General features: G+C 47.6%; 1 protein-coding gene across 1 annotated transcript in view; it reads left to right on the top strand.

Annotated features, from left to right (window-relative positions):
• Positions 1-417: 417 nt before the first annotated feature.
• Positions 418-11,616, top strand: part of Hpse (heparanase) — a 39,411-nt gene continuing 28,212 nt past the window's right edge. The window contains exons 1-3 of the mRNA XM_005359561.2: positions 418-641; positions 9,280-9,425; positions 11,436-11,561. Of these exons, the coding sequence (XP_005359618.1) occupies positions 418-641; positions 9,280-9,425; positions 11,436-11,561 (496 nt within the window). The remainder of the gene's footprint in view (positions 642-9,279; positions 9,426-11,435; positions 11,562-11,616) is intronic.

Genomic DNA, 11,616 nt, shown 5'->3' with positions numbered 1-11,616 from the left:
TGACTGAGTCCTCAACCAATGTTTTTAATTTTGGGGCAAGTCCTGGGGCTAAGTGGAAAGGACCTAGAAGAGGCGCAGGACACCAGGAAGCTGGGTCCCACTCCCTTGAGGCTCCGGGGCGTTCCCTCCCCAGGCCTCCCAGGATCTTGGATTTTGGCCACCTCCGCACCCTTGGAATGGGTGTGGATGATTTCAAAAGAGGACGTGACCGCTGCCGCCGAGGAAGAAGCCAGCGCGGAAATTGGAGAGCACGCGGATGGGAGGGCGGGGAGAGAAGAGCGTTAGGGGAGGGACGCAGGGGAGGAGTGGGAGGATGGAGCGACACGGGAGGGTACCGAGCCCTGGCGCCAGAGGCAAAGCAGGGCCGGGTGCCGGGGGCGGGAGCTCCCACAGCTGCAGGCGGTCCAACCAGGTGAGATGCGGCGGCTGCTGCTGCTGCTGCTGCTGCTGGGACTCTGGGTGCTCTGGGGGCCGCTCGGTGCCCTGGCCCTGGGCGCCCCAGCCGGGACCGCTCAGGCCGAGGACGTGGTGGAGTTGGAGTTTTCCACCGAGCAGCCGCACCATCTCGTGAGTCCCTCGTTCCTGTCGGTCACCATAGACGCCAACCTGGCCACCGACCCGCGGTTCCTCATCTTCCTGGGGTAAGTGCAGCCCCTGATTCCACCGCGCCTGTCCCCTAGTCGCCTCTCACACTCACGAGGGCCAGCCACTCTCTTGGCTGAAACAACTTTGCGTTCGGTCTACCGAGCCTGCCTCTCATGTACAGCCAAGCCCCAAAAGCTTTTTCCTGTTTCATTTACTCAGCGCTGGTTGCCTGGGCGCAAGCCAAGCCCAGGTTGAGAGGAGGTTTGGAGGATAAAACCCAAAGGTGTCACACGTCCCAGCACTTCAGCTGGAGCCTTTGAATTTGCCTCAGTAGAGGACAGTAAGCTGGTGTTCTTTAAACTCTCTTAGGACATTTAGATTAAAAAAAAAAAAAGCCACGAAAGAAAAGTCAGATAGAAAACGCCCCTGTGGAAAACATCCATCGCTCATCTTGCTGTTTTTAAATCATTTAGCTCTAAGGGCACTGGGTGTACCTCAGTTTGAGTAACGTGCAAGTTTGAGGCCAGAATGGATCAAATGGGTGGAGGGGGCAGAAGTGGGAGAGGAGGGAGACAAGAGTATACCACCTAGAACTGCATGGTGCTTGTAAGCCCAGCACTTGGGAGGTAGGAGGATCAGGAGTTACAGGCCATCTTTGGCAACACAGCAAGTGTGAGGCCAGACTGGACTAAATTGGAGGAGGGGGGAGACAGGGAAGAGAAAGAAGTCTGAGACTAATTGAGAAAATTGGGGATCAGTGGGCGGGACAAGAGAAGGCAATGGGGGCGAATATAATCAAAATACATTTTATATACTTTCAAATGAGTCATGATGAAAGACATTATTATCTATAATTAATATGTGCTAATAAATTTTTTTACAAGTTTATGTTTCTCCAAGATGAGGGTGCTTCGTCAGTGCAGGGTTTTTCCCTTCTCCTGAGGAAACACACCTATTGCTCCTCCATGAGGGCAGCCTGTCCCCAAGGTGAAAGACACCAGGCATACTCGAGGTCGTCTAAACCATGGAAGGCTCCAGAGATGACCACATCTTTTGTGGTTTTGAGACATTGTGTAGCCATTAGCTCAGACTAGCCGTGGACTCATGATCTTCCTGCCTCAGCCTCTTGAATGCCACCGCACTTACTATACCCTTACCAGTCCTTTATGTCACTATTGTCAAAGGTGACACTGATTGCACAGCCTGAACCCATGCTATCACATGGAGTCTCACGGTTAAGAGTCTGACAGTCCAGCCACCCTGGTTTTCACAAATGTGACTCATGGGATTTGTAGGATGATTTGACGGGATAATAAGTACTCACTGCAGTGTCTGAAGGTTACGCTCATCGTTTCTTCTTGCCTAGTGCACACCAAGTCCTGGGATCAATCCTCAACACTACGTACAACTAGGCATGGCAGGGCGGCTTACGACTCTCATCCTAGCACTCGGGAGCCAAAGGGAGGAGGGTCAGAAGTTCAAGGTTATCCTCAGCTACTTGGCAAGGCCAGCCTGGGCTACGTTAGACTTTGTCTAGAAGGAAAGAAGGAAAGAAAAGTTTAAAGGCCAAGTATGGTGGTGAACACCTTTAATCCCAGCACTTGGGAGGCAACCATGAAGAAGTTGAGGTTATGGGAAATTAAATAACTCACCCATGGTCAGTCAGCTAGCAAATAAAAGCAGTATTTGGAGGCAGACTCCAATCACAGAAATAAAGGCACACAGAAGAAAATAAGCCAGCGATTATTTTCTAAAGGAAACACAGCAGAGTATATTAGAAGATTGTCTAGAAACAAATTGAAAGACTGGCTGATTTAAAGAAAAAAACCTGCCATTACCATACAGATAGGAGACTTGGTGCCCAAACCTCAGCAGTGCCTCCCAGGAGGGCTGGGGTGATTCTGTTACGGGGGCCAGACGAACGGAAACAGGTCTCTCACATTGGTAACCATAGAACAGGCAGTACGAAAAATTTAAACGTTAATCTTAGAAGACTCTAGAACTGAAAAGGAACATCTGTTAAATTTCTCTTCCCTGGGGAAATTAGTCAGAATATATTCTCAGCCTGGATTAGTGCGGAATACCAAAGAGACCCCGGTCCCAGAAACAACATGAATTATAATGTCAGCCCCATATGCAAGGCACAAATGGAATTTTTAAACTTTTTACAAAAAGCAAAAAAAGCTAAACATGATTATTAGCTAGAATCCTAGCACTTAGGAAGCAGAGATAAAAGGATCACACGTTCAAGGCTAGCCTGGGCTACACAGTGAGGCCCTGTCTCAAATAGCAAAACAACAAAAAGTGAACATAGACAGTAGGAAGAGGCGTGTGGCCACTAACATTTGCCAGTGCTGGTGACAGAGTCCAGGGTCTTGCCACTGACCTGCACCCAAGCCCAATATAAAAACAGTAATGAGGTAGTTCACATTCCCTTTCTGAACTCATGCCTCTAAAATCTTGGGATTTATGTTTACGCCATGTCTCAGTTCAGCCCCACTGCACTTCAAGGGTTCAGCAGTGCACGGCTATTGTATTAGAGGACGCAGCTCTATTTGTAACAAGGCATGTGCATACATGGCTATAATTTCCTCATGAAGATGAGCTGATATAATTGGTAGAAATTGTGAGTTCTACAGGGCAAACATGGCACTGAACAACTGTCTTAGGGTTTCTGCTGCTGCAACGAAACAATGTGACCAAAAATCAAGTAGGGTAGCATGGTAGTTTCCATGTAATTGGCCCCCGTAATCTCATAGGTGTGGCACTATTAGGAGGCGTGGCCTTGTTGGAATGGTTGTGGCCTGTTGGAGGAAGTGTGTCACTGGGGCAGGCTTTGAGGGTTCCTATGCTCAGGATACTTCCTGTTGTCTCAGTCAACTTCCTGTTGCCTGTAAGATGTAGGACTCTCAACTACTCCAGTGCCATGTCTGTCTGTGTGCAGCCATGCTCCCTGTCACGATGATAATGGACTGAGCCTCTGAAACAGTAAGCAAGCCCCCAATTAAAGGTTTTCATTTATGAGTTGCTGTGGTCATGGTGTCTCTCCACAGCAATAAAAGCCCTAATGAAGACAGGAAGGAAAGGGGTATTTGGCTTACACTTCCAGATCATAGTCCAACATTGGAGGGAGGAGGACAGGAACTCAACAGCAGGATCCTGGAGGCAGGAGCTGATGCAGAGACCATGGAGGAGTGCTACTTATGGGCTTGCTCCCTGTGTCTTGCTCAGCCTGCTTTCCTATAGAACCCAGGACCACCAGCCTAGGGATGGCACCATCCACAATAGGCTGGGTCCTCCCCAATGATCACGAATTGAGAAAATGCCTTACAGCTGGATCTCATGGGGCATTTCCTCAACTGAGGCTCTTTCCTCTCTGATGACTCCTGCTTGTGCCAAGCTGACACAAAACCAGTCTGTACACCAACAAAACAAAACTGTAGTTTTTGCTTCCTTTGTATAGTAATTTGCTTCTTTTTCTTCAGTAAACATTATTTTTTGCTATTTCAATAACATTTGTGGTGGTTTGAAAGAAAACAGCCCCCAAAGGGAATGGCGCTATCAGAAAGTGTGTTCTTACTGGAGTAGGTAAGGTCTTGTTGGAGGTTTCCTATGCTCAAGCTACTCCAAGTAAGACAGTTCACTTCCTGTTGTCTTCTGGTCAAGATATAGCCAGCACTGTGTCTGCCTGCATGCCACCATGCTCCCCACCATAAAGATAATGGATTAAATCTCTGTAAGATGCCACCGCAATTATATGTTTTCCTTTATAAGAGTTGCCATGGTCATGATGTCTCTTCACAGCAATAGAAACCCTAACTCAGATGTCATTCATTAATAATTTTAATAGTTAAATTCCCACATCTTTATTGACAGCTGCCTTCTGTATTTGGAGAAGCGTTTGTTGCTAGTACAAAGTCTGTGCTTTAGTAGCCGGTGTGTTGGTTACTTTTCTGTTGCTGTGTCAACATACCACAGTCACACACCCAGGAGGAAGGCTTTGTTTGGGCTTGGCAGGGAGGAATGGCAGCCAGTGGCCAGACCCGGAAGTAACACAAAGCAGAAGAGCTAGGCAAGTGCTCTACCACTGAGTTAAATCTCCAGCCCTCCTTTTTAAAATAATCCCTCTCTTTCTCTCTTTCTTTTTAATATTTATTTATTTAGTATGCAGTGTTCTGTCTGCATGCCAGAAGAGGGCACCAGTTACATTATAGATGGTGTGAGTCACCAACTGGGTGCTGGGATCTGAATTCAGGAACTCTGAAAGAGTTAACCTCTGAGCCATCTCTCCAACCCCATTCTTTTTTCAAAAAAAAATTATTTATTTTTGCTTTATGTACATTAGTGTTTTTCCTGCATGTATGTCTGTGTGAGTGTGTCAGATCCCCTGGAACCAGAGCTGCAGAACTGTGAGCTGTCATGCAGGTGCTGGGAATTGAACCCTGGGTCCTTTGGAAGAGCAGCTAGTGCTCTTAACCATTGAACCATCTCCCCTTAGGCCTTATCTTAAAACTCTTCAAAGAACACCATTGTCTGGGGACCAAGTGTTCAAATAAGTGCCCCTAGGTGGGACATCTCTCATTCAAACCACCAGACCCACATCGCACAGGGCCGCCAGGGCGCCTGCCTATTATGGAGAGAAGTGATTTTGACTGAAGGGAGACAACGAACTGAGAGTAACCACAGGCCTGATCCCTGCCATCCCCTGATTGGCCTATTGGTGCCTCTCCTTCCCTCCCAAGCCATTCCGCCGTCCCCTGATTGGCTATTGGTGCCTCTCCTTCCCTCCCAAGCCATTCCACCGTCCCCTGATTGGCCTATTGGTGCCTCCTTCCCTCCCAAGGCATTCCACCGTGCTCCCTGGAGCCTTGAGCTTGGTAACCCTGGTGTCATTCCCATAGATTCCTTTACCCCATGCCCTAGCTAACTGAACTGAAGACTCCTCTGCCCCTGTAGACCTGTTGAGCATGAGTTGTACATTTTTTCAGATTCCGTTCATGTGCCTGCAGCTCCTTCTAGACAATGGTTCATTAATCCGCATACAGACTATGGTAGTTGAGATCCCTCTTGGCTTGTTACCGCTGGTGAGTTAGCTTAGCTCTTTTTTGTTTAGGCTCCATATTTATAAAGTCAGAATAATAATGACACCCACGTCACTGTGATGTCCAAGCTGCCTAAAGCACTGGATGAAACCACTGTGTGTTAGAAATGGTTGTTGTGACCCCAGTGTGGGGTTCCCCTCCAGCTCTCATTCAGTCCTTGTCATCCCCTGGTTCCCTAGTCTCCATATTGATTAAAATCTATCGTTGTTCTCAGTTCCCAGTCCCACTATCTTCTTAGGTGACATCAAGTTTACCTGAAAGCACAAGTCTCTCAATTTCTCCTTCCTCGTCTTCATCCTCTCAGAAAACAGCTCCTCAGCCTTGGGCCAGTTTGCATCGCACCATGAAATGTGACATTTCTTCTAAACCCCACATTCTGTGGCATCACACTCACCACCGTGGAAACTGGCAAGCACGGAGAACCAGGGTGCTTTTTTGCTGATGGTTGGCTGTTAGCTCACGTTGCTTGACTCCATTTCAGTGTGTAAACATCACGAGCTTGTCTTGATTCTCTTCAGCTTCAGTAACATCACCTCTATAAGTGAAACGTAAAAGTCCAACATGGTGCTCATAGATCCCAACTCCATGCCTTCTCAGCTCCTTTATGTTGTAGCAAAAGTAAATTCTCAATCTCATGCTTTTCAAAAAGCACCTCCCTGAGCAGCTACCTCCTCTCTCTATCTTGTCCATAGTTGAACTTCTTGATTTGTCGTCCAAACCGTCCTGTGATAATAACCTCTGCTTCTGCCTCACTGCTCTTGCTGAAACACCAGCTGTCACTCAGTCCATCCTGTATCCTTCTTTTAGAGTCTCTGGGGTGGCCCTTAAATCTGGAAATGGAAATATGATAGCATTTAGTGCATACTAATAAGGCACCTTTTCTCTGTGTCAAAGATAAGCAATGTATTTTTACCCTAAAGGTAAAATAAAGACACCTGCAGGCTGTTTTGTGTTTTGTTTTTGTTTTTTTTTTTTTTCCTTGACAGCCTCACTGGAAAGGGAACAGCTGCAGCTGCCTTACACATTCTTTGATTTCCATGGCACCATGTGATGGGTGTTTCCACCTTCTTTCTCCTACATATGACTGAAATACTGTGCCTTTGATCAATTTTGTTTTTATGGAAAGTTTTGCAGCTGTGTTAAATCTTTTTTTTTTCAGACGGCATCAATATTGTATTCTAAAAACACAAAAGATACTTTGCTGCAAAGGAGACAAACAAAAGGTCCTTACTAGCAAAACTCCGAGACATATGACTTGTTTTATGTGGCAGTGGCCGTAGCAATGAGTTTTAATGTCATCTTATTCAAAAACTGGTCATTGGCTGGCCTCCCCTTGCCCTTTCTCAGGCTAGCTTTCTTTGTTCATTCACTTAACAAATATTGGCCAAGCACTGCTGTGTGCCAGGCCCTCATCTAGGTCCTGGGAAGAATCCAACAGACCAGACAAGGTCCCTGCTCTCAGGGAACCAGTACCAGGGGCAGCAGCTGGGAGAGGCAGAGCAGCGAGCCACATGCGGAAGCCAATTTCAAAGAGTGGGAAATCCTCCGCAGGACACAAGGCAGGTTGGGTTGATGGGGGGTGACCCATGATGCTGCAGCCCATACCCTGGGGATCAGGCTTTGGTCCACGGGTATCCGACCCAGGCCATCATTTGGTGCTACAGCTCCTTTCCCCTCTAGTTCTCAAAGGTCACCACACTTGCCCAGCCTCAATTACTTACAGATAGTAGCAACATAAATCTAAATGGATTTCCTTGTCATCAAACAAAATGAAATGCCAAGGACCAGAACCAATGCCCGGCTAAAGTCAGTGGGTGGTATAAAGCCTGAGTGGCTCTGAGCAAGTCCTTTGCTTGAGCTCTTGGGATTTGTATTGGCGTTCACGGGCTATGTGGCTATTATGCTTTGTTTTCATTAAAACAGTTATTCATATCTCTAAGATCCTTAAACATATTCATAATTGCTATGCTGAAATGCTTGCCTTGCATGTCAGCTAAACTGCTTTATCCAGCACTTATAACAGTAAGTTATAAGTAAGTAAGGTGCTGGTTTCTGGAGGAGGCATGTTGTCTTGGTGGTTCAGGTTTGTGTTTCTGAGCTGGGCTCTAGGCGTCTGGAAATGACATTCATGTGTTTCTTTACGTAGATGTGTGGTCTCCTTTGCTGCTTGGGTGTCTGGTGCTTTGGTTGCTGTCACTCAAATCTGACAGGTTGTGAACCAGCAGAATGACACTTGGCTCTCAGTCGGAAGCTGAAGCCACTCTGGGTTTCTGTATTCAGACTCTAACTGGTCCCAGATCTGAAGTTCTGGTTGGGACTCTGAGTTTATACTCCAAGCAGTTCCAGACTGGTGAGGAGGGTGGGTGGGTGGGTGGGTTGTAGGCTATTACTGAGACTGAGGTCTCCTCAGTGGGGTCTGAGGTCTGAGTCCACCAGAGGGGGGCAGAACCAGGACTAGGGATATCTTGGGTTAGCCAGAATGGTTGTGGGTCCCAAAGGGATGCAGACGGACTGGGAATGGGGGTGATGTGGGCAACAGTGGTGATACTAGGGGTACCCTAGTGACATCAGGATAGAGAGAGGAGGGGAAGGAGAGCATAAGGGCCCCTGCCACATGTAGTTGGTGGCTGCAGAGTTCATAGAGGGCATCAGGTCTGCAGGCGAAATGTGGTTGCCGGTCATTGACTGTACTGAGCAGTCTCCAGGACACATCCCCAAGCCCGGATGTGTCTCCTGAGTTCCGTTCACATGTGGCCTGTGGATCTGGGGGCTCGGTGTCCATTTATGTATTAGTTAGTTTTGTCAGCTGCTGGGACAAGATGCCTGACAGCGCCATTTAGGGATGGAAAGGTTTGGTTCAGTGTGTTGTTCACCACCTCAGGGAGGTCACGCTGGCAGGAGCCCAAGGCAGCTGGTCACATGGCGGCGTCTGCACAAAGAGAAGAGAAATGAATGTTCACTTTCTCCCTTTTATTCAATCTAGGACCCCAGCCCATGGGAGGGTGTCACCAACGTTGAGGGTAGCTCTTCCCTCCTCTGTTTAACTTTTCTGGAAATACGCTCCCAGACATACCTAGAGATGCATTTCCATGGTGATTATAAATACAGGCAAGTTGACACTGAAGCATTAGCCACCACAGTTGGCATCTCAGTTTCTATAGAGTCTTCTGCCCCTTTGCTTCCTCCCCCATCCACCTTATGACCTCATCGCAGCAGACGACAGCCCGTCTTCCAGGGCACGTCCCCACACTCACCCGTGGCTCTTCTGACCCAGGTGACCACTAAATCTTCGATTTCTGTGGATGAATATGTCTTGAGCTGTTCTCCTCCCTCGACCACCCTGGGTGGATAGCAGCTAGAAGTTAAGGAGTAGGCCCACCAAGAGAGAAGGAAGTGAAAATATTTAACTGGACTTTCTCAGAAAATAATAATTACAAGTCAGAATGGTGGTGCACGCCTATAAACCCAGCACTCTGGCACAAAAGCAGGGGGATCCCAAGTTTGAGGCAAGCCTGGGCTACATAGTAAGATGTCTCAAAAAACTGAAATAATAATAATTATTATTATACTTTCCTGCTTGTCTTCATAACAGCTCTCCAAGGCTCCGCACATTGGCCAGAGGTTTATCTCCTGCGTTCTTGAGATTTGGTGGTACCAAGACTGACTTCCTGATTTTCGATCCCAAGAAGGAACCAACTTTTGAAGAAAGAAGTTACTGGCACTCTCAAGTCAATCACGGTGAAACTTAGAAAAGATATATATTTTAGTTAACCTGTGCCGGTCTTGAGATTGCTTCGGGAAAAGGGTATGCTCAGACCTAGCTATTATACAAGCAGAGAACCCCAGGGGAATGAGAAGTCGTGGGCTTTCCTGGGGCGTGCTGGGCATGACCTGGGGTTAAAAACAGGCAAACAGTGGCTGTACCCGAAAATAGCTCGTTGGAGGGAACACATGGGTAGAAACAGGGTCAGACTGGGGAGTGTTTAGAGGTAACAGCATAGTGATACACAGAAGCACATTATTATGAATGGAGACTGGGAGGTCAAACAAAGAAACCCAGGAGAAAACTTTTGCCTGAGTACCATGTGATTTACTGAGTGCTGGGTCTCGAATTCATTGACTGTCCCTACTGCCCGGGCTGAGTCTGAGCAGTGGGGTCTCGGGGCCCCAACCTTAGCCTCTGTCTTTAGCGAGCTTTTCAAACAGTTCTAACACGTAAGTGTGTGGACCTCACCTGCCCTTGGGAACCTGAGATTTGTCTGTGACCACCAGAAGTGCTGTGAAGCCCCGGATGTCTGTCAAACCATTATCTGAACAGTTGTGAGATACGTTGTATGTCTTCCACCTTAAGAGTGTGTGTATTTCGTCTGCTAGTGAGTAGTGTTTAGTTAGTTCCTATATTACATATTCCTTTCGACTCACTGTCTCCAGAGAGAGTGTTCAGAATGGTCAGTCCCAAACCGGAAGAGTAGTGATTAGGAAGGAGCAGAAAGCAGCCTCCAGGGCCTGCTTTAATGATAAGTTCAGGAGTTTACTCAGCCTGGCTCTTGGCCACCAGTCCTAGATGCCCTGGTCCTCTTTTTTGGCCATTTGACTTTTCTGCATTTCCAGTCCAAGTTTAGATGGGACCCCAATCTTCACACCTCACTTTTCCTCATCCTGGGGCAGGTGAAGGGCTCCCCTGTAGCCCCAAAGCTCCTCTGAGACCCCCTTTGAGAGCAATGGGATAGAAAAGGGACTCTCTGTCAGCCAGTCACAGGCAGCTTCCCAAAAAGGAAGTCATCAGTCAATCCAGTCTCAACTGGTTCTGCCAGTAAGTGCTGGCTCCCCTGGTGTCTTGTGATTGATTAAACAGTGCAGGCTTCCTGGGAGGAGAGTGGGGCTCCCGTGTGCACCCAGTGGTTCCAGAAGCTTGGCTGGTACCAGTCTTCCAGGGAGAACAGTCGGTAACTTACCAGTTTGGGCCCATTAGCTCCAATTCATTAGAGAAGAAACCACTGCAAAACAAATACCGTCCAGGTATAGCAACTTTCTACATGTTTTGATGTTTGTTTGTTTGTTTTTTATGTGTATGGGCTTTTTGCCTGCATGTATGTAGTTCACTACATGCGTGCCTGGTGCCTGAGGAGGTCAGAGATGGGGCTGGATACCCTGGAAGTGGTGTTACAGGCAATTGTGAGCCACCAAGTGGGTCCTGGAATTTGAATCCAGGTCTTCCACAAGAGCACCAAGTGCTCTTAACTGCTAAGACATCTCTCCAACAGTTTTGTTTTGTTTCTAAGGCAGAGTCTTGCTAGGTAATCAAAGCTGGCCTCAAATTCATGCGACCCTCCTACCACAGCCTCCCACATGCCAAGATGACAGGTGTGTCACCACAGCCAGCTGTATTTTGAAAATGGACTTTCACATTTGAGCTGCATTCTGACCTCTCCATCCAGCTCTCTGATACGTTCAACCTGCTGAGGGGATTTCTGAGTTAGTAAACCATCGGAAATCACGTCTAGTGTTCCACGTCAGTGCTCACCCAGCGTTTCTTAGGGAAACTGCCCATGGGTTGTTTTCTTGGCCGTTGTTAGTCAACAGATGTGGCACATGTAATAACATAACTTTCCCTGATTTTGTACTTAATAACTTAATAACCTAATTACCTTTCTGAACTACGTAATAGTTGACTAAACATCCTGGTTGGGTTTCAGCCTCATCACCGTGAAGATTGTGGTCCTGAGCTCTTCTCTCTTTCACCTGCAGATATTTGCCAGTCTGAACCCGTCTCTGCCGACGTGGTGAGGAGACTCCAGACAGAATGGCCCTTCTTCGAGCTGTTTCTGCTGAAAGAACAGTACCACAAGCAGTTCAAGAACAGCACCTACTCAAGTAAGAAGCGCAAGCGCCTGCAGGTGTTCCAGCCGCCTGCGTGTTCGTAGGGGCT

The sequence above is a fragment of the Microtus ochrogaster genome, linkage group LG1, assembly GCF_000317375.1.
Source record: "Microtus ochrogaster isolate Prairie Vole_2 linkage group LG1, MicOch1.0, whole genome shotgun sequence".
NCBI classification, from domain to species: domain Eukaryota; kingdom Metazoa; phylum Chordata; class Mammalia; order Rodentia; family Cricetidae; genus Microtus; species Microtus ochrogaster.
The sequence above is the reverse complement of the archived record's forward strand: the minus strand, read 5'-3'. Positions and strand labels throughout refer to the sequence as shown.